At 48.8% G+C, this 23,035-nt stretch overlaps 2 protein-coding genes across 2 annotated transcripts in view; both read right to left on the bottom strand.

Annotated features, from left to right (window-relative positions):
- Positions 1 to 1,864: 1,864 nt before the first annotated feature.
- LOC309891101 (olfactory receptor 14A16-like) overlaps positions 1,865 to 23,035 on the bottom strand; it is a gene marked incomplete at both ends in the record, with an annotated part of 34,963 nt that continues 13,792 nt past the window's right edge. The window contains one exon of the mRNA XM_082785483.1: positions 1,865 to 2,530. Coding sequence (XP_082641609.1) covers positions 1,865 to 2,530 — 666 coding nt within the window. The remainder of the gene's footprint in view (positions 2,531 to 23,035) is intronic.
- On the bottom strand, positions 13,052 to 14,133 carry LOC309891016 (olfactory receptor 14C36-like; the record flags this gene model as incomplete). Its single annotated transcript, XM_082785411.1, has 1 exon — positions 13,052 to 14,133. One exon carries the CDS (start codon positions 14,131 to 14,133, stop codon positions 13,216 to 13,218), a length of 918 nt encoding a protein of 305 aa, XP_082641537.1. The 3' UTR covers positions 13,052 to 13,215.

Below are 23,035 nucleotides of genomic sequence, written 5' to 3'. Positions count from 1 at the left end.
CGCCTGCTCCCATGTGGGCTCCTCTCCATGGGCTACAGCTCCATCCTGGAATCTACTCTGGTGGGGGTTCTCCACAGACCGCAGCCTCCATCAGTGCAGGTCCATCTGCTCCACCATGGTCTCCTCCATGGACTGCAGCATGGAGATCTGCTCCACCCTTGTACTCCATGGGCTGCAGGGGGACTACCTGCTCCACCACAGTCCTCAACACAGGCGTCAAGAGAGCTTCTGCTCTGGCACCTGGAGCATCTCCTTCCCCTCTTTCACTTGGCCACTGCCTGGCTATTTATCACTCCTCTCTCTCCCAGCTGCCATGTAGCAGCATTTATTTATTTATTTTCCCTTTCCTTAAATATTCTCTCAGAGAAGCACAGACAACATTGCTTATTGGCTCAGCTCTGACTAGCGGCAGGCCCCTTATATAAGATGGAACAACTTCTGGATTCTTCTCACAGAAAGAAAGAAACTGCCTGTGTGAGCTGGGGTTGGAGCCCAGTGCTGTGAACAGTGGTTGAACGGGGCTGATCTAGGGCTGATGCTGACCTCCTGCGGCAGCATCTGCCAGGGTGTCCAGAGAAGAAGAGCCCAGCCCAGCCCCTGCTCTGCTGGTCCTTCCTGTCTCTCCCAGGAGGCCAGCCCAGCTCAGCCCATCCCCAGCTCTCCACACCTACTTCTCCTTTTCCCAGCCCAGCCCAGCCCAGCAGCCCAGGCTGGGAAGGCCCCAAAGCAGCAAATGGAGGAGTGGAGGTCAGTGGCAGTGTCCCTGCTGCAGCCATCTGCAGGAGATTCTCCTCCCATAGGCATCCTGCAACTGTGTAGGCTAGCCCCGCTCCCCAGCACAGCACAGCACCACACTGCTGCCCCTGGGGCTCCTCAGGCAGCACCACTGCACACACACAGCACCCTGCTCTGCTCCCGGGACACCCCATGTCCCACATAGCCTTGCCCCAGCCCAGCTTGCCTGGGCTGACCTGAGCAGCCATTCCTGCAGCCCCTTCCCATGCTGCCCACAGCCCCCCAGCTGGCGGTGCTGCTCTGCAGAGTGAGGGACTGTTGTGCGTGGGGCTGTGGGGGCACTCTGCAGGGCCATGCTGGTCAAGCTGGGAAGGCAGAGCCACCTGGTGGGGGGCACTGCCACTGACTGCCTCCCACACAAGTGGTTCCTTGGCCATGGAGGCTGCACACAGATAGCCGGCCTTCTTCAGAGTCAGAGACTCATAGAAGAGAAATAAACAAAGCAAGGAGCCTCCTTCAAGTCTACTCCTTTGCAATATCCATGACAACAGCTCCAGGAGAAGATCTGAGCCTTAAGGCACTGCCCTCAGCAGATCCCCTTTTATGCTGGAGATGCTGGTATGGAGCCGTCTGTGTTAGAGAAGTGCCACTGGCCTGTCCCTGTCTGTGGACACAGGACTGCCACACAGCAGAACAGTGAGCAAGCGACAAGAACAATCAGTCCTCACAGCAACACAAGGGCTCTGTAGGAGAACGTGGGTGGTGAAGGAAAGCACTTCTGGGCAGACCAAGCTCTTTGGCTCCCAGGCATTGCTGCTGTGCCAAGATTCTCTTTCCGTGCACATCTGCACACAGACAAGTGCCCCTGCAACTCCATCACAGGTCTCTGAGGGAGGATCTCAGGCAACGATTCCTTGCTACGTCCTTTCTATAATGCAAATGCACAGAGAGCCTGGCTCCTTCACACCAAGTTTCTATGTCACAAGAGACAAGTAGATACTGAAATGGAAGGGGATGAAAAAATACATTTCTTATTCTATCATGAATAAAGGAAATGAATTTTAAAACATAAAATTAAAAAAAAAATTTATATATATATATTGGGTCCCTGCAGCTGTAAGAAGTTACCTTAGCTATATGTAAAAGATAGGCAGTTTATTGCTACAGAAAACTGTCCAGTCATCACTTTCCACACGGAAACCTTCAGTTCCATGTTCCTCATGCTGTAGATGAGGGGGTTCACTGCTGGAGGTACAACTAAGTACTGAACTGCCAGCCAAAGATTCAGGGAGGAGGAGAACATGGAGGGGGGGGTTAGGTAGGCAAATAATCCAGTACAGATGAACAGGGAAACCACAGCCAGGTGAGGGAGGCACGTGGAAAAGGCTTTGTGCCGTCCATGCTGTGAGGGGATCCTCAGCACTGCCCTGAAGATCTGCACGTAAGAAAGCACAACATAAAGAAAACATCCAAATGCTAAGCAGGCACTAACCACAAGAAGCCCAACTTCTCTGAGGTAGGCATCTGAGCAGGAGAGCTTGAGGATCTGGGGAAGTTCACAGAAGAACTGGTCCAGGGCATTGCCTTGGCAGAGGGGGAGGGAAAAGGTATTGGCAGTGTGCAGCATAGCATAGAGAAAGCCACTGCCCCAGGCAGCTGCTGCCATTTTGACACAAGTTTTGCTGGCCATTATAGTCCCGTAGTGCAGGGGTTTGCAGATGGCAATGTAGCGGTCATAAGCCATGATGGTGAGAAGAGAAAACTCTGCTGAAATGAAAAAGACAAAGAATAAAATCTGAGCAGCACATCCATAGGAGGAAATGGCCCTGGTGTCCCACAGGGAATTAGCCATGGCTTTGGGAACAGTGGTGGAGATGGAGCCCAGGTCAAGGAGGGCGAGTTTGAGGAGGAAGAAGTACATGGGGGTGTGGAGGCGGTGGTTGCAGGCTATGGCTGTGAGGATGAGGCTGTTGCCCAGGAGGACAGCCAGGTAGATGCCCAGGAAGAGCCCAAAGTGCAGGAGCTGCAGCTTGCGTGTGTCTGCGAATGGCAGGAGAAGGAACTCTGTTAGGAAGCTGCTGTTGGACATTTGCTGCCTCAGGGCATGGTTGCCTGTCCATGGAGGAATAGACAGTGACATGTTAGAGAGAATTTTCCAAGCAAAAACTAAACCTTATTTCATAGAAAACATCCTCAAGAAGGCTGTATCCTCACTGCATCTTCATCTCAAGAAGACTTGCTCCTGCCTGGAGCTCTGCATCTCTCTGCCTAAGGATGCCACAGAGACCATGAAGATCCTCTGTAATCTCAGCAGTAATCAGTGCTGCTGGTAAAGAACACCAGGGGTGCATCTCAGGTATCCACTGGCCAGAGGCATCTCCCTATTTACAAGTGATGAAACAATCCCACAAAGAAACAAAGAAGGTTGTGTTGGTGCTGCCTGTAGGTTAAATGGTGTGGAGTGAATATATGAGTTTCCTCAAAGACCTACAAATCTCTTTTAACTGTAATGCTCTATGAGTTTAGGTCCCTTCTACAATCCTAACAACACCATTATCATCTCCCTGACTGCCGTCCAAAGCAGGAAGTTGAAAAATGAGACCTCAGAGAGTGCCATCCCTTCAGTTATGGCAGGTGTTGTTCTTCCCTTTCAAGAATCTCCCCCAGAAATGCCCTGGGGGTGCTGGGGAGATATGAGGAGCCTGGCCCATGTAACAGCCCCCTGCCAGCAGCAGGAACCTGTCCGGCCCTGGCCTTCTGGTCCTTCCAGCCACAGCTTCTCCCCACAGCACCCTGGGCAGCTCCCCAGGCAGGCTGAGTGCAGAGCCTCGCAGGTGGGAGAGGCTCTGCCCTGGAACAAAGCCCCTGGGGCTCAGCAGGGACCCTGCTCTGCACCACAGCCCTGGGCACCCTTGCTTGCTCCCTGCTTGCACAGCCTGCAGCTGGTCCTGTGAGAAGGAACCCTCATGTCCTGTCCCACTGATAGCTTTGGTAGGTAATCCCTGCTCTGGAGCTTGTCATTCTTCTGTTATCCAAAGAGAATTCTCCAAAGATAAATATCCAAAGAGTTCTCCTGAAAGATCCCATAGGCTGTGGGATTTGCCAGCAAATCTGGAGATGGCACAGGAACAACAGCTGCATTACCCTGCAGCCACAGACTTACCCTGTTCAGGGCTGTGAAGATTTCTCCTGCAGTGAGCTCTCAGCATCCCCCCCTCCACACTGCCTTTAATATCACCCTCCCTTCTCTCAGCCGCCTTTGTCCCCTGCAGGCAGTGCCCCCAGCCCTGCTGCACTGTGCAGAGGAGCAGCTTCTGGGCAGAGCTGTCTCTCTGCAGTGCTGCCCGCTTGCCAGGAGCTCCCCTTGGGCTGAGAAGCCCGGCCCAGTTCAGCAGCACAGCTCCAGCCTAATGCCTCTCTGTCTCTCCCCTCTCTCATGTCCCTTAAGATGTCCCTGTTCCTCCAGGGGAATCAGCTTTAAAACACACTGAAGTAATCCCTGATGTTCCTTCCATCAGCCGCTGAAGGAATCTCATTTCCAGCACTGTCCTTCCTTATTCAGAAAATGGATGAGGTCCAAGGATCACCTTTCCATGCCCTGTTTTAAGGCAGGACACTCCTGCAAGGACAGGGATGGATCTTCCTTCTCCCTGCTGATGGAAAGGTTTCAACTGAGCCAACCAAGGCACCTCCTACTTTGTTTGCTGTCCAGAGGCTAGAAGGATACCCTAATGTAATCCAGATGTATTACCCTGCTCTCTCCTGTGCCTCACATTTGGAAACTGCCCCGGCTATGTTATGCAGTGACCATTCACTGCCTCTACTGTGAACAGCGCAGGGAGCTCTTGGCAAGTCCCTGGTCCTCCAGGGGAATCAACTCGGAATCAAACCAATGCAATCACTGTTCTTCCTGCTGTCAGCTAGGGAGAGACACCTATTTCCCACCTATTTCCAGTGCTATCTTTTCTCTTAAATCAAAATAAATGTTTGATATGGGAATCATCTTTTCTTGTCCTTTTATTAGTTAGGACACCCACAAATTTTATTCCATTTCTTTCAAGCACCTCTTAATATTCCGGAGAATGAATCTTTTTCGCTGCAAATGAAATCCCTCTGTCTACACAGACTACACAACCCAGCAAGCTCATAGAATCATAGAATATTTGGGGTTGGAAAGAACCTTAAGGTCTAGTTCCAGTCCCCATGAAATGGGCAGAGTCTCGTCCCACCTGACCAGTTTGCCCAAGGTCCCATCCAACCCGACCTTAGACATTACCAGCGATGAGGCATCCACCACTTCTCTGGGCAACCTGTTCTAGAGCCTCACCACCCGCTGCGTGAAGAATTTCTTCTTTAGATCTGATCTAAATCTGCTCTCTTTTAGCTTAAAAGCACTGCCCCTTGTCCTATCACTACACTCCCTGATACAGTCTCTCCAGATATTTATCCTATGTGTCTCCCCCTGTTCTCTTAAGAGTAGGGAGGGAGAGAGTGGCTGTGCGGTGCTTGGCTACCTCCTGGGGATAAAGCACAACACATCTGGGGACACAAACCTGACAAACAAATGATGAAGGAGGCAGTGAGGGAGCCAGACCTGGTCAGTCACACTGACTGGTGAGAGTATGAGAGAGGATGTTTCTTCCAGCGAGTTTATCTGACCAGGTTTCTTGTCAGTTGAGAAACCAAGGGAAAACAGGGAATACTGGTAAAAGGGGATGTCCTATAAGGAGAGGCTGAGGACACTTGGGTTGTCTAGTCTGCAGAAAAGAAAGCTGAGGAGCAACCTAATTTTTCTCAGCCACTGTCTTAGGAGGGCAAGTGGAGAGGGAGGTGATGACCTCTTCTCACTGGTAAATGATCAGAGAAAGTGTGCAATGGCACACAGATGCACCAGGGAGGTCCAGACTGGAGAGTGGGAAAGTTGTCTGTACTGTGAGGGTGGTCAGACACTGGAATAGGCTTCCTTGAGACCTGTTCTTTTTTTCCCAGCCTGTCAGTGTTCAAGAAGCATTTGGACATTGCCCTCATTGATATGCTGTAACTTTTGTTTAGCCCTGGAGAGATCAGGTAGTTGGACCAGACAACCTTTGAAGGTCTCTTCCAACTGAACTATTCTGTTCTAGTCTAGTCTTGTCTAGTCTAGTCACTACACATGTGCATAGGCCCATTTGTGTATTGGAAGACCACAATAATGCTTCCTGGAGTCTTCTTTTCTTCAGGCTAATCCCAACTCTCTCAGCTGCTCTTCACAGGACATGTATTTGGTGTGCATGGCATGCTTTTGGTAGTCAGGTGGTAGGTTGCAGGGGGTGCTGGATGATGAGGAACATCAATTTGATCACTCTGGGTTAGCTCTCCTGACTGTGTCCCATCGCAATGTCCTGCACACTTCCAACCTACATGTCATGAGGGGCAGTATTAGAATCAGAAACCCTTGATGCTGTGTAGACACACTCCATGACTGTTTCTAAACCTTCTCAAAGCCAGTTACCCCCTGCACTAAAACACCTCATCCCTGGAGAATCCTGTGCAACAGCTGTCTTGAAGAGTGTTTGTTTTGTTTTCATCTTTCCTTTAACATGTGACCAAGTCTTGGAAGACAGCAGATGTTACAGAAGTCTTTGGAAGACATAGTTGAGGCTGAGCTGAGAACTAAGTGAAAATTATGTGTTTATTGAGTTAATTAAGCAACACTGAAAAAAAAAATTTTTTTTCTTTTATTGATGGTATGCAGAATGTTAGGAAATACCTTGACTTCAGTAAGGCTTTTGACACCGTCTCCCACAGCATTCTCCTCAAGAAACTGGCTGCTCTTGGCTTGGACTGGCGCACGCTTCGTTGGGTTAGAAACTGGCTGGATAGCCAGGACCAAAGGGTCGTGGTGAATGGAGTCAAGTCCAGCAGGAGGCCAGTCACTAGTGGTGTTCCCCGGGGCTCGGTGCTGGGGCCGGTCCTCTTTAATATCTTCATCAATGATCTGGATGAGGGCATTGAGTGCACCCTCAGTAAGTTTGAAGGTGACACCAAGCTATGCGTGTGTGTCGATCTGCTTGAGGGTAGGAAGGCTCTGCAGGAGGATCTGGATAGGCTGTACCGATGGGCTGAGGTCAACTGCATGAAGTTCAACAAGGCCAAGTGCCAGGTCCTCCACCTGGGATGCAATAACCCCAAGAAGAGCTACAGGCTGGGAGATGAGTGGTTGGAGAGCTGCCAGGCAGAGAAGGACCTGGGAGAGATGGTTGATAGTCGGCTGAATATGAGCCAGCAGTGTGCTCAGGTGGCCAAGAACGCCAACAGCATCCTGGCTTGCATAAGAAGCAGTGTGGCCAGCAGGGCTAGGGAGGTGATCGTCCCCCTGTACTCGGCTCTGGTGAGGCCGCACCTCGAGTACTGTGTTCAGTTTTGGGCCCCTCGCTACAAGAAGGACATCGAGGTGCTTGAGCGGGTCCAGAGAAGGGCGACGAAGCTGGTGAGGGGCCTGGAGAACAAGTCCTATGAGGAGCGGCTGAGGGAGCTGGGCTTGTTCAGCCTGGAGAAGAGGAGGCTCAGGGGTGACCTTATTGCTCTCTACAGATACCTTAAAGGAGGCTGTAGCGAGGTGGGGGTTGGTCTATTCTCCCGTGTGCCTGGTGACAGGACGAGGGGGAATGGGCTTAAGTTGCGCCAGGGGAGTTTTAGGTTGGATGTTAGGAAGAACTTCTTTACCAAAAGGGTTGTTAGACATTGGAACAGGCTGCCCAGGGAAGTGGTGGAGTCAGCATCCCTGGAAGTCTTTAAAAGACGTTTAGATGTAGAGCTTAGGGATCTGGTTTAGTGGGGACTGTTAGCGTTAGGTCAGAGGTTGGACTCGATGATCTTGAGGTCTCTTCCAACGTAGAAATTCTGTGATTCTGTGTAAATATGGCATTTGCCTTTGCAAGTAATGCTTCTTGCAGCTAGGAGTGGCCTTGCAAGGACATCAGCCAGCTCCCTCTGCTCTCCCGGGTAAATCTCATCATGTCCAATAGGCTTGTGTATCCCATTAAGTCAAGTATGCCCTGACCTGACCCACTCCCACCCAGTGTACATTTTCCTTGCCCCTGTCCTTCCCCCAGTCTCTGTGGCCTGTTTTTCCCAAAGGCCATTCTTGCCTGTACTGACTGAGGTGAAGAAGGAATTCAGCACTTCAGCCTTTTCCCTGTCCTGTGTCAACAGATCCTGGGCCTCATTCAGCAGTAGGTCCACATATTCCCAAGTGTTTTTTTTGCCACCTATATACTTCTAGAAGCCCTTCTTACTGCCTTTGACATCCTTGGTCAAATTCCATCAGAGTTGGGCTTTAGCTTTCCGATATTCATCCCTACATGCTTGGGCAAAGCCTCTGTATTCCTCTGAGCTTATCTGTTCTTGTTTGCACCATTGCTGTGCTTCTTTTCTGTGCTGGAGTTTTGCCAGAACCTCCTGGTTCATCCATGCAGGCCTCTTGTAATTTTTACCTGACTTCCTTACTCTTAGAATGGACTGCTCTTGATGTTGGAGGAGGTGATCCTGGAATATTAACCACCTTTCTTGGACTGCTCTTCTCTCCAGGGCCTTATCCCATAGGACCCTTCCAAGCAGATGGCTGAAGATGCCAAAGACCAGGGCTGCAAACTTGCTATTTATTTTGTTTCTCATTGTCATTGGAGACAGCAGGCATAGTTTGCCATGGTCCCACAGCTGAGGTGTGACAACCCAAAAATGTATCGATGCCCTCAACCGGGAGCACAGACTAGAACAAGCTGCAGTCTGTGCTTTTTGACATTCGTGAAGTCACTGCCAAGGCATGGTGGGACAAGTCATGCAACTTGGAATGCTGCAATGGGTGGATACAGACTTTAGGACAGACAGAGTGGAATGATCCAGAGTTAGATTTCCTCATGGAAGCTGCTTGGATATATGGAGCTCCTCTATGTGACCTATGAAAAGTTCTCTGAGCACTTGTGGGTGCCAATCAGAGAAGGGGTCACTAAGGGTGCTATCATGGTGGGAGAAAATAACCTGCAGCCAGGGCAAGGAAGTGGACATAGTCATTGTTAAGCACCCCAAAGAAGTCTCTTAGAGTAAGAGTCTGGGTCTCCCTGAGGGTTTTTTATTGTCCCTGCCATTTTCCAGAAGGGGAACAGAACTGCGTGCAAACAGTCAAGGTGGTTTCTGGAATGTCTTGGGATAGCTTCCTTGTCTAGCTTCCAGATAGTCCAACAGAGGTAATACAAACCTGGATCTGATACCTGCATGCCAGAAAGAGCTAGTCAGGGATGTGATGATCTGTGTCAGCCCTGTCTGTCATGACCCTGAAATTGTGGGGTCCCGGATCCCAAGGGGTGTGAGAAAGGAAATAAAAGACTTTTAGTGGTGATCCCAGGTGAGCCGCACACAAGTTCAGAACAGTGGTTGGATGCCTCACAAGTTCTGTGCAGGGGTGAGGAGGCAATAAAGCCCTGGGCTGGTGTCCTCTTGTGGTCCTCAGTTGAAGGAATGGCAGCCCTAGATAGCTGAGAGGACAAGGACCTCAGTTCTGTTGGTGGAGGTCCCAACTGTGATATATGTTCATCTGATTCGTGTCAGTATGGAACAATGCTAGGGCCGCATGGTATGATGAATGTGACCTTCTGTCTTACATACCCTTGTATAACCACAAGTCTAAGAAAAACTGAATGGTTAATGTATAGAGTTCTTGTACCTTGCAAAGGAATTTGTGTCACTAGAGAGCAGTTCTGTCTGTCTCTGGGTCCTGCACTGGCAATTTAATTCTTCCACAGATGTGGTTTCTTCCCTTTCCTCCCAGTGTCCCAGTCTCCCCCTCATTATAGTCAAATTATCAAATCTTCAGAAATATTCCTCAAATCCATGAGCCTATTTGCTTTTGTTATTCCGAACTTTTATTCCTAACAGTTACAGCCTTTTTTGTCTTTGTGGTTGATTTAGCACTGCTATAGATGTGACTGTCCCTGTGAATGGCCTGTGAGGAATGTTTTAACTACTCGTGAAGCGTCAATAAGAGAGCTATTTGTGTTTGTATGTTCTTTCTTTGAAGTCTCTGATGTCTGGGGGTTTCAGAACAACTGCTAACAACTAGTGACTGTTATGGCTTCTGAATGGGACACTATGCAAGCCCCTGATGTCTGTCCAGGTGGCCAGGAGATTAAGGAGAAGAAAAAAGAAGCTGAAGGACGGCTAGGAGACAAGACTTGCAGGGGACGCTGTGTAAGCTTTTGACATGCTGCCAAGGAGTACAAAGGGGAAGGACAAGAAAAAAAAAACTGAGAGGAAGACTACGAGCCTTCAGCATGAAAGACCCCCAGAGACCCCCAGAGGGACCAGCGGAGACTGATGCGCATGCTCCAGTAGGAGGGACTGCACCCCGGAAGCTAATTATAATAACCCAGTTTTTTTTTAGAAGTAGTAAAGAATATGTATTAGTCTAGGAGCATAAAAATCATCTACTTGGTGTAACTGGTGTGCGTCCTGGTGGAGCGGAGACTCCTGGCACACCCAGCGCTGTTTGCTTACCTCTATTCCTTTAATAAATTGTAAACTTTGATTATAATCCTAATTTGGGACTGAGCTATTTATAACACTTTGTTTTCTTGGCTAAGTCTAGCCTTGCCAGTGCATTTGTCCATCTCCACTGCTGGCTGTCCTATGATGTCCCACATCTGTCCCTGTTCCCCTTCAGGATGCAAACATCCATCTTGCTTTCTCACCTTGCTTTCTCCTTGACATTTAGGCACTTTCATTGATGTCTGTACCTGCTCCAGCTCTGCCCTGAAACACAAACTCATGGACTGATAACAGATTCCCTCCAGGTGACTTCTGACACTATAGCACACCCTTTCCAATCACTTATCTTCCCTCTCATGCCTTAACTCCATCACAAAAGCTTTCTTTTGAGACAGGTTTTCTCTCACATGCAGTATACCATGACCAACAAAACTTCCAGCATCTCAGAAACCATTCGTCACACAGGCATCCACACCCATCAGCCTTCCTGGGGCCTGTCAGCTGATCAGACAGAAGGAACCTCACCGTGATCTTCCAGTCCATGTGGCCTTCCTGCTGGCCTTTCAGCTACTCAGAAAGATACAACTAAGCCACATGCATGCTGTTCCCCAGTCATGTACACAGGCACAAGACACTTGACAACCCACAGCCAAGGCTGCTACTACATGGGCCTTTCAGGTAATTGGGCAGAGGGCATCACACAAGCACCACACCAGACAGGTGCCTTCTGCTGGCCTGTGACAAGACGCTGGGAGATGTGAGCCTAAAAGGCCCGTCTGCCAGCCAGGAGGCAAGGGTTGACCTGGCAGCTACTTCAGAAAGATGGGATCTCCCAGTCCCTTGCCCAGCCATCCTCCTGCTGCTAGCCTCTCAGCTCCAGAGGCAGAAGTGAGCTCACAGTCCCCACCAAAGCCAATTGCTTCCAACTGGATTCAGAGTTTCTAAAACACAATCGACACCCTCTAAGAACATCCAAACCTGGCACCCTCATTGACGCCTAGCACCTAATGCAATAAAAGCAAGGTCGTTTTCATCTTCCAAGGCCTTACATCTCCTGATGGCCTTTCAGCTTCTCTGATGCCCAGAATCATGCAGCCAAATTGCTTCAATTTTGTGATAAGAGTGCAGGAATGAGGGATTTGAGGATTAGGCGTTTAGGTTAGGGTCTAAGGATTAGGTATTTCCTTTCAGATTAGGGATTGAACAGAGTCTCAGAGCAAGCCTTGTGTATTCTGCATTGGATAGACAGTATTTAGGGTATGAGATAGATCTCTGGTTAGGGCTTTATTACGTACCTTGCTAAGGGATGATATCTGGCACTATAATTGTAGGGATTAAGAACTAGGGAATAGCGAGAGTAACATGTTAAGACTAATGGTAACAAGTAATGTGTATGGGGTTTGACTTCAAGGTAGGAAATGAGGTTGGGGTTTAGAGTGGTGGACTCCTTTTGGGGTGAGGGATAGCATTTAGTACTAGGTTAGCATTAGGTTTTAAGGTTATTGGTTAGAAAACTTGCCATAACATATATATTTTTGAAGTGAGTGTTGCAGCAGCAGCGGCCTTACCTGGACCCCTCTCATCTCTTCCAAATCTTTCCTTTCTCATAGCCAAACACCTCTTCTCTCCCCCAGATCTCCCTCCTTTATTCTCTCAGCTCTCCCTTGACCTTCCCGAATGTGTCACCCTGTTGGGGGCAGCTTTCTGAGGGCCTTTAGGACCTCAGGGGCTCTGCTTCCCTGCTGTTGGCCAGCCAGGTGCTTGGACAGAAGTGACCACACAGCCAGCATCCACAGGGCTACAAGGAGCTGTTGTGCTCAGGAGGCCTCTTTCCAGCTCCTCCAGGAGCACCGGGTGCAGGGGATGCCCTGCACAATCCCTCTGGTACTCTGCCTGAAGGGCACAACTTCGGTTCTACTTCAGAAGAGCTTTCCTGATGCCTTGTGTTTTCCTTGGAGTTCACAGACAGATTTAATACTTTCTCTTTGGGCTGTTCCACCTTGGACATGCTTGTGCACTGTGGGTGGGCTCCATGCCCTGCTGACTCCCTGGCACATGCTGTCCCTGCCAATCCCCTGGGCTCTCCTGACAGCTCCTGCTTCCTTCCAGAAAGATGCCTGCCTGCCATCAGCCCTGTTGCATGTGGTGGATGCAGGCAGGTGAAATCACCATTTATATGGGTGCTGGTTACTGGCAGGCAATTCCAGAATCAACCCCCTCCCTGACTAAATCCTGATCCTGGGATTCTAATCTCATCCCCATGAGCCCAAAGAGAAACAAGCTAAGAAAGGAGCCTCTTTGAGTCCATCCCTTAGTAATATCCAGGAGAGGAGCTGAGCCTTCAGGCACTGCCCTCAGCAGATCCCTTTTTATGCTGGAGATGCTGGTGCAGAGCCAGCTGTGCTAGAGAAGTGCCCCTGGCCTGTCCCTGCCTGTGGACACAGGACTGCCAAACAGCAGCACGGTGAGCGAGAGACAAGAGCAATCATTCCTCACAGCAACACAAGGGCTCTGAAGGAGAGCACAGGAGGTGAAAGGGAGAGCAGCGTGGGAAAGACCAAGCTTTTTGGCTCCGTGGCAGTGCTGCTGTGCCAGGACTCTTTTTCCCTCAACCTGTGCACAAAGCCAAGTGCCTCTGCAGCTCTACCACAGGTCTCTGGGGAAGGATCTCAGGCAAGCAAGTTACTGCAGGGTTCTTTCTTATATTTAATTACAAGGAAAGCCTGGTTCCTCATTTACACCAAGCCTTTGAGTCAAACAAAACAGGAAAATACTTAAATAGACAGGGATGAAGAATAAATATTCTTTGCAGAAGACACTATTAGAAGTACAGAAAATAAAGAAGAAACACAGACACGCACCAAAAAAAAAAAATAATAATAACAAAATCTGGACCTATAATGAGTTACATTATGAGTAATATGCAGAAGATAACATGCAATTTATTGGTTCTGAAAATCATCCAGTCATCAGTTTCCACACTGAATCTTTTAGCTCCTGGTTCCTCATGCTGTAGATGATGGGGTTCACTGCTGGAGGCACCACCGAGTACAGAACTGCCAGCAAAAGATTCAGGGATGAAGAGGACATAGAGGGAGGCTTCAGGTAGGAAAATATGTCAGTGACAATGAACAGGGAGACCCCAGACAGGTGAGGGATGCATGTGGAAAAGGCTTTGTGCCGGCCCTGTTGTGAGGGGATCCTCAGCACAGCCCTGAAGATCTGCACATAGGACAGCACAAGGAAAACAAAAGAGCCAGATGCTAAAACAGCACTAACAAAAAGAAGCCCAACTTCTCTGAGGTAGGCATCTGAGCAGGAGAGCTTGAGGATCTGGGGAATTTCACAGAAGAACTGGTCCAGAGTATTTCCCTGGCAGAGGGGAAGGGAAAAGGTATTGGCAGTGTGCAGCACAGCATAGAGAAAAGTACAGCCCCAGACAGTTGCTGCCATGTTGACACAAGTCCTGCTGGTCATTATTGTCCCATAGTGCAGGGGTTTGCAGATAGCAATGTAGCGGTCATAAGCCATGATTATGAGAGTATAAAACTCTGCTGCTACAAACATAACAAAGAAAAAAACCTGGATAGTGCAACCTGCATAGGAGATGGTCCTGGTGTCCCAGAGGGAACTCACCATAGCTTTAGGCACAGTGATGGAGATGGATCCCATGTCAATGAGAGCAAGGTTGAAGAGGAAGAAGTACATGGGGGTGTGGAGGCGGTGGTCGCAGGCTATGGCTGTGAGGATGAGGCCGTTGCCCAGGAAGGCAGCCAGGTAGATGCCCAGGAAGAGCCCAAAGTGCAGGAGCTGCAGCTCGTGAGTGTCTGCAAATGGCAGAAGGAGGAACTCTGTGGGGAAGCTGCTGTTGGACATTTGCTGCCTCAGGGCATGGTTGTCTTCCAATGGTGGAAAAGACAGAGAAAAGATAGAGAGACATCTCTGAGCTAAACCTATGTATTCTGTTTTATCGAAACCTCCTCGGCAAGACAGACTGCTACTTCCCTTTGAGGAAGATATTCTTTTGCCTCTAGTTTTCACGTTTGCTTCCTAAGGGTACATAAGGACCAGACAGATCCTCTGCAAGCTCATCCAGAACCAGTACTGTCCTAGTCCATCTGCTAAATACCACTGGCCAAAGGCATTTCCCTATTTTAGGTGTTGAGCAGGACATCCAACAAACCTTCAGGATACAATGAAGGTGTTGTTGGTGCTGTATATAGGCTAAAGAGCGTGAAGGAAAAATGTGAGGTTCCTCAAGGACCTACAGATCCTTTTGAGTGTAATGGTCTAACATCTTCCGTGACTGACACAACCTTACAACTTCATTAGCATTCTTCTGACTGCTCTTCAGGGCAGGAAAGTGAAAGCAGAGTCCCCAGACACTGCCTTCCCTACAGGTAATGCAGGAGTTGGTCTTCTCTGTCAAGAATCACATCCAGAGATATCTTGTGGGTGCTGTGAAGCTGTGAGCTGCCTGCATGAGGCAGCAGCCTCTGGGCACCAGCAGGACCCTGCCCTGCCCTGCCCTGCCCTGCCTTGATCAGGGAGCTCCTTCCACCCACAGCTTCTCCCTGCAGCACCCTGGGCCGATCCCCGGGCAGGCTGAGTGATGAGCCTGGCAGGCAGCTAAGGCCCTACCCTGGCACACAGCCCCTGGGGCACAGCAGGGACCCTGCTCTGCACCACAGCCCTGGCCACTCATGCCTGCACCCCAGATGCAGGCAGTCCCGTGAGAAGGAACCCTCATGTCCTGTCCCTCTGACAGCTTTGGCAGGGAATCATTGATCCATGGAATATCCCTGTCCTCCACACTAAAAAAGCCAGCACAGCCCTGTGACGTGTCCTACCAGCCATAGAAGTGGCAGCTGTAGGAGAATCCTCTATGATACTGCACCTGCCTGCCCTCACACAGACACTTACCCTGTTCAGGGCTATGAAGATTTCTCCTGCAGTGAGCTCTCAGCATCCCCCCTCCACACTGCCTTTAAAATCTCCCTCACTTCTCTCAGCTGCCCTTGTCCCCTGCAGGCAGTGCCCCCAGCCCTGCTGCGCTGTGCAGAGGAGCTGCTCCTGGGCAGAGCTGTCTCTCTGCAGTGCTGCCCGCTTGCCAGGAGCTCCCCTTGGGCCCAGGAGCCCAGCCCAGCTCAGCAGCACAGCTCCAGCCCAAGGCCTCGTTGTCTCTGCCCTCTCTTGTGTCCCTTGAGATGTCCCTGGGTCTCCAGGGGAACCAGCTTTGAAACAGACTAAAGCAATCACTGATGTTCCCTCCCATGGCTGGGGAAAGAAACTCATTTCCAGGATGATATTTTCCTCACATTAAAAAAAAAAATACGATGTCTGGGAATCACCTCCCAATGTCCTGGTTTCAGGCAGAACACTCACACAAGGACAGGGAGGGATCTCCCTAACCCTCCTGAGGGAAGGGTTTCAGTTGGTTTGGGGTGGCATAGAGTTAATTTTCTTTGTAGAGACTCATCTGATTCTTTACTTTGGATTTTTGATGAAAATAACACATGAGTCTTTTGGCTTCTAATGAGCTGTGCTTATATTAAGTTAATGACATTTTAGCTTCTCCTGCTGCCCTATCAGCAATTAGGCTGGGAGGTGTGGGGGGTGTTATTTAAAAAGCTTTATTTAATCAACCCTGGTATTTTCATTTCAGCTATTTTCTTTGATGGAGGTACTCATTCATGCTGCCAGTTTATTCCTTCAGTGTGAGGACATTGTTTGATATGTTACACCAAGGGTATATGATAGTCTTCAGAAATATATAGAAATATGTTATATTCTTTGGAGGCCTTGACATGATAGCACAATATATATATATATAACTACAAACTTATATGTTTTTATACACATAAAGGAATTCCACTGTTATGTTCTATTCTTTGATATTCCTCATCACACAAGGGAAGAGCTACTAATGTCATCTACCTGGACTTCTGTAAAGCCTTTGACATGGTCTCCTGAAACATTCCTACTTCTACACTGGAGGAGTATGTGTTTGATGTATTGACTGTTAGTTGGACAAAAGATGGAAATATCCAAAGAGTTGTAGTCAATGGCTTATGGTCCAAGTAGAAATCAGTAAGGAGTGGGATCCTTCAGGGGTCTGGGCTGGGATGTATACTATTGATATCTTCATTAAAAAAGTGAAGAGTAATTGTAAATACACCCTAAGCTAGTTGGCTGATGGCACAAAGCTGAGTGGTGCAGTTGGTATGCCAGTGGAGGGGTTGTCATTCAGAAGAACATGGAGAGACTGGAGAGGTAGGCCCTTGTCAACCTCCTGAAGTTCAACAGGGAGAAGTGCAAGGTGCTGCACGTGGGTTAGGGAAATTCCAACTATCAATATAGATTGGAGGATGAGTGGATGAATGGATTCCTGTAGAGCAGGATTTTTTTTTTTATTCTTAGAAGACTTGAATATGATCTGTCAGGGTGTGTTAGCAGCCCAGAAAACTTGTCATATCCTCGGCTGCATGAAAAGAAGTCCACCAGGCTGAGGCAGGTGATTCTCCGTCTATTCTGCTCTTTTTCTGCTCTTCTTTTTTTTTTTTTTTTTTTTTTTTAACAGGGAAAGTAGGGAGACAAGACAAGTGGTCATGATTTTGAACTGAAGGTGTGTAGATTTATATTTGATACAGGGAACAGGGAAGAAAGATCTTAGGGTGAGAGTATTGAGGCACTGGAACAGATTTCCCAGAGAAGTTGTGGATGCCCCATCACTGCACGTGTTGAAATCTGGGATGTATAGGCCTTTCAGCAACCTGATGTAGTGAGAGATGTCCCTGGCCATAGCAGGGGGATTGGACTAGATGATCCTAGAGTCCTGTTCCAGCCTAAACCGTTCCCAGATTGTATCATTCTTTAATTCTAAGATTCTTTGATTGTATCATGCTGTGATCTAATTGCTGCTTTAAGCTTCAGTATGTTCATAGCTTTTACCTCCTTTATTTATTCTAATGCTGTCTTTAGGCAACTCGTGAGCTATGTTTTTACAAAATCTTTCATGTCTACTGACTGAAAATATGTTGATCAGACCATCCTTTGTGGGAGGTGAACCTCATTAGATACAACCTAGAGCTAGCATACAATTGAGTAGTGTGTTTCATTGATTATTGTGCTTTCTCAGACTTCATTTTAGTTTACTTGCAATTAAAAATCATCCTTCTCTACCTGTATGCAGCCTGTTCTCTAAGATAAGCAGGAGGGAGCTGAGACAAAGGAGCTACAAGGTGCAACTGCAGACTTCACTGGAGAAGCCTGATGTCAGGAGAAGTGATGCAAGTCCTAGGGGATCAATGAAAGAAATGGTGTAAGGTTGGGAGTTGATGACCAAGGTTGTCTGTACACTATCAAACTTCTCCTACATGTCCAGACCTCCTTAAGAAACACTCAGAGCTTTCTGTGTTCTTACAAGTCCTGAGGGGTAGTTGTGCCAGGTCCATGAACTCCAGCTCCTGAGAGGAGACTGATGAAATCTCTCAGAAAGCCAAAGTCAGAAGTCAAACCCCAAAGTCCTTCAAAGCACTGATTGGTCCTGCAAAAGGCCATTTCTGACAAAGCCCCATGGACACCTTAGATTAGGTAATTGGAGGCCATGATTACAGGTAATCCAAGGCCCTGTGCAGGTGTTTCTGAGGCTGATAAAATGCTGCCTTTGTTTCATCAAGCAGAAAGGCCAAGGCCTGTTGCTAGCCCTGGGCAAAGAGGTCCTGTCCCTCACATGGGGCTCATCCTCTATCAGCAGGATGTGGGGTATGCAGTGCCGAGTGAAAGACAATGGAATGACACCTCCTGGCCTCCATCAGGAGGTGCAAAGAGGAGTTAAGGCCCCATTGCTAAGAGAAAGTGTCTCCTCCTAGGCCTTGGTGGCACGGAGACCTGCCATAGCCAAGAGGACAAGGCTTTAGCTTTCTTGGCTAAATCTAGGTTTGTCAGTGCCCTTCTCCAGCTGTTCTCTGTTCTCTGGATACCCAGTACACTGAGCTGGTGGAAGGGGATGGGGAGAAGACTGTGGCCCTCATAATCCACAAGGAAATGGTTGGCAACCTGCTACAGCACTTGGACGTACGCAAGTTGATGGGGTGTCCTGGTTTCAGTTAGAACAGAATTAATTTTCTTCCTAGTAGCTGGTAGAATGCTATGTTTTGGCTTAGGATGAGAAGAGTGCTGATACCATGCTGATGTTTTAATTGTTGCAGAGCAGTGCTTACACCAAGCCAAGGACGTCTCAGCTTCTTGCTCTGTCCTGCCAACGGGCAGGCTGGGGGTGCAGCAAGAGTTGGGAGGGGACAGACCCTGGACAGGTGACCCAAACTAGCCAAAGGGGTATTCCATACCATCTGACGTCATGCTAAACAATATATAGGGGTGGCTAGCCGGGGGAGGGGGGGCGGACTGTTCGTGGTTAGGTTGGGCATCGGTCAGCGGGTGGTGAGCAATTGCATTGTGCATCACTTGTTGGTACACATTATTAGTAGTAGTACTATTATCATCATTGTATTACTATTATTATTATTATTATTACTATTATTACTATTATTATTATTATTATTATTATTATTATTATTATTATTATTATTATTATTATTATTATTATTATTATTATTTTCCTGCCTTATTAAACTGTCTTTATCTCAACTCATGGTCTTCAATTTCCATTTCTCTCCCCCCTCCCAGAGAGGGAGGGGGGAGGGTGAGTGAACGGCTGTGTGGTGTTTAGCTGCTGGCCGGGTTAAACCACGACATGGGGCCAGATGGGATCCACCTGAGGATACTGAAAGAACTGGCAGAGGAGCTGGCCAAGCTGCTTTCCATCATTTATCAACAGTCCTGGCTATCAGGGGAGGTCCCCATTGACTGGCAGCTAACAAACATGACACTCATCTACAAGAAGGGAAAGAGAGTAAACCCGAGGAACCATAGGCCTGTCAGTTTGACCTCAGTGCCAGGGAAGCTCATGGAGCAGATTATCTTGAGTGTCATCACACGGCACTTACAGGGCAACCAGGTGATCAGGCCTAGTCAGCATGGCTTTAAGAAAGGCAGGTCCTGCTTGATGAACCTGATCTCCTTCTATGACAAATTGACGCGCTGGGTGGATGAGGGAAAGGCTGTGGATGTGGTCTACCTTGACTTCAGTAAGGTTTTTAGCATCATTCCCCACAACATTCTCCTCAAGAAACTGGTTGCTCATGGATTCCTGCTGGCCTTTCGTCTCTTCAGATAGACACAACTAAGCCACATGCCTGCTGCTCTCTCTCATACTGAAACACAGGAAATTTGACAACACACAGCCAAGGCTGCTTCTGAATGGGACTTTCAGGTACTTGGGCAGAGGGCCTCACACAAGCACCATGCCAGACAGGTGCCTTCTGCTGGCCTGTGAGAGACACTGGGAGATGTGAGCCTAAAAGCGCATCTGTCAGCCAAGAGGCAAGGGTTGACCTGGCAGCTACTTCTGAAAGATTGGTCCTCCCAGTCCTTTGCCTAGCCATGCTCCTGCTGCTGGCCTCTTGGCTTTAGAGGCACAAGTGAGCTCACAGTCCCCACCAAAGCCAATTGCTTCCTGCTGGATTCTGAGTTCCTAAAGCACAATCGACAACCTCTAACAACATTCAAATGTGGCACCTTCCTTGAGGCCCAGCACCTAACAAATGAAAACAAGGTCATTGTCATCCTCCAAGTCCATGCACCTCCTGATGGACTTTCAGCTTCTCTGATGGACAGCAGACAACTATGTGCAAGCTCTGTTAGGTACTAGAGCAAGACTGACCTTGAAATAAATATTCACACTAGCTTCATGTCAGTGGCTCTTCAGTTCCTTATGACAGATAAAATGACACGTTTACACCAACCATGTGCCTGAAGGGGGCCTATCAGCTCATCAGGCAGAAGTGCCCTGACACCCACCTGCGCAGCCATGGGCATCCTGCTGCCCCTTGAGATCCTGAGGCACAGCTGACCTCAACGGAGCATCCCCACCAGTCTCCTCCTTGAGTTTTATGACCTGACCACATCCATGTCACCTTCCCTGCCTCCTCCAAGACCTAGTGACTCCTCCAGATACTCTCAGCCCCTTTACAGCCTCATGGGGCAAAACACTTCAGTTGCACGATAAGAGTACAGGAATGAGGGATTTGAGGATTAAGTGGTTAGGGTTTAGGGATTAGATTTTACCTTCCATCTTTAGGGATTGGGCAGTTTTACAGAGAGGCTCCAGTGCTCTGTTTTGAGCACCCATCCATTGTTTAGGGTACAGGCTATATTTTTGGTTAGGGTTTATAATCTACTTTCTTAAAGAATGAAGATTGGTGTTAAGGCTGGCAGTTTAATGCTAGGGATTAAGGACTAGGGATTAGCAAGAACTAAGAGAGATATTGACAGGGCCTAACATGATTGCTTTCCCAGTGAGTGTTGCAGCAGCAGCAGCCTTACCTGAATCCTTCTCACCTCTTCAAAATCTTTCCTTTCTGTTAGCCAGGCCACTCTTCTCTGCCCCAGATCTACCAGCCTTATTCTTCCGGCTTTCCCCTGACCTCCCCAAATGTGTCACCCTGTTGGGGGCAGCTTTCTGAGGGCCTTTATGACCTCAGAGGCTCTGCCTCCCTGCTGTTGGCCGGACAGGTTTGGGACAGAATTGACCTCACAACCAGCATCTACAGGGCTACAAGGAGCTGTTGTGATGAGGAGGCCTCTTCCCAGGCCACCAAGGAGCACTGGGTGCAGGGGATGCCCTGCACAATCCCTCAGGTACTGTGCAGGCCAACCAGCTCATGCTTCAGAAGGCCTGCCACACATCTAGACTCGCATTTCCTCATGCAGCCTTTAGAGAACAAGGGCCCAGCCCAGTTCCTGCTCTGCAGCTCCTCCCTGTCTCTCCCAGGAAGCCAGCCCAGCCCAGACCCTCCCTAGCTCTCCACACCTCCCTCTCCTCTCCCCAGTCTAACCCATCCCAGCCCAGAAGAGCAGCCCAGGTTGGGCTGGCCCCAAGGCAGCAAATGCAGAAGCAGAGGGCAGTGTCAGTGTCTCTACTGCTGCCATCTGCAGGAGATCCCATACCCTTCCAAGGTGCAACCATTTAAAAAATATAATAGAGAAAATTTACATGAAATCTAAAGCAGAAAACCTTCACTCTGAGGTTGGTGAGGCACTGGAAAAGGTTCTTCAGAGAAGTAGTACCCCGCTCAATAGTAGTGTTCAAGGCCAGGGAGGATGGGACCTGTAACAACCTGGTCTTGTGGAAGGTGCCTCTGACCACGGCAGCGGGGCTGGAACAAGATGGTCTTTAAGGTCCCCTCCAAATCATGCCATTCTATACATCTATGACACTGAAGACCCCAAACTGCTTGTGTAGCTTGTGTAGAGAAAGGGATTTCAATTTCTGTGAAAAAGTTTCCTCCCCTTGAATAACAAGTGCTTGGAAGGGATGGGATGCTGCCTGCCTGTCACTTTGTGGGTGTCCAGTCTCAAAATAGGACAAGAAAAGATAATTCTCAAGCCAAACTCTTCTTTTGAATTAGGAAAAAGAGAACACTGGAAATAAGTGTCCATCTCCAGGTGACAAAGGGAAGAGCAGTGATTACATCAGTCTGATTCAAAGTCAGTTCCCCTCGTGGGGTTATGATTCAATGTTGGTTTACTTGTTGGCGCAGGGACCTGTCAAGAGCTCCCTGTTCTGCTGAGCTGGGCAGGGCTCCTGGGCCCAAGGGGAGCTCCTGGCAAGTGGGCAGCACTGAAGAGAGACAGCTCTGCCCAGGAGCAGCTCCTCTGCACAGCGCACCTCACAATTTTCCTCCACACTCTTTAACCTACATACTGCATTGTTTCCTGATGTATTGTTGGATGTCCTGCTCAGCACCTAAAATACTAAGATACTTCTGGCCAATGGGCATCTGAGATCCATCCCTAGTGGTTTTTAGCAGACACTGTAGGGCAATACTGACTCTGGCTGAGCCTACAGAAAATCTGTCTGGTCCCTCTGCACTCTTAGGAAGCAAAATTGAGAACTTGAGGAAGGAGCACATCTTCCTCAAATGGAAGTAGCAGTTTGTCTTCCTGAGGAGGTTTCGGCAAAACAATATATATGTTATACAATATAATATTCCTATATTCTAACACAATATAAGAATATATAGGTTTGGGTTTTGCTCAGAGAAATCTCTCTAACCTGTCTCTGTTTTTTCCACCACTGACAGCCATCCTTGCTCTGAGGCAGCAAATGTCCAACAGCAGCTTCCCCACAGAGTTCCTCCTCCTGCCATTCGCAGACACACGCAAGCTGCAGCTCCTGCATTTTGGGCTCTTCCTGGGCATCTACCTGGCTGCCCTCCTGGGCAACGGCCTCATCCTCACAACTGTAGCCTGCGACCACCGCCTCCACACCCCCATGTACTTCTTCCTCCTCAACCTCTCTCTCATTGACCTGGGCACTATTACCACAACTGTTCCCAAAGCCATGGCCAATTCCCTGTGGGACACCAGGGCCTGCTCCTACTCGGGATGTGCTGCTCATTTTTTTTTCTTTTTATTTTTCATCTCAGCAGAGTTTTATATTCTCACCATCATGGCTTATGACTGCTACATTGCCATCTGCAATCCCCTGCACTACAGGACAATAATGGACAGCAGAACTTGTGTCAACATGGCAGCAGCTGCCTGAGGCAGTGGGTTTCTCCATGCTGTGTTTCACACTGCCAATAGCTTTTCCCTCCCCCTTTGCCAAGGCAGTGCCCTGGACCAGTTCTTCTGTGAAATACCCCAGATCCTC

Source organism: Aythya marila, assembly GCF_965140915.1.
Source record: "Aythya marila genome assembly, contig: HAP1_HAP1_SCAFFOLD_154, whole genome shotgun sequence".
NCBI lineage: Eukaryota > Metazoa > Chordata > Aves > Anseriformes > Anatidae > Aythya > Aythya marila.
This window is presented reverse-complemented; position numbering and strand designations above follow the sequence as displayed.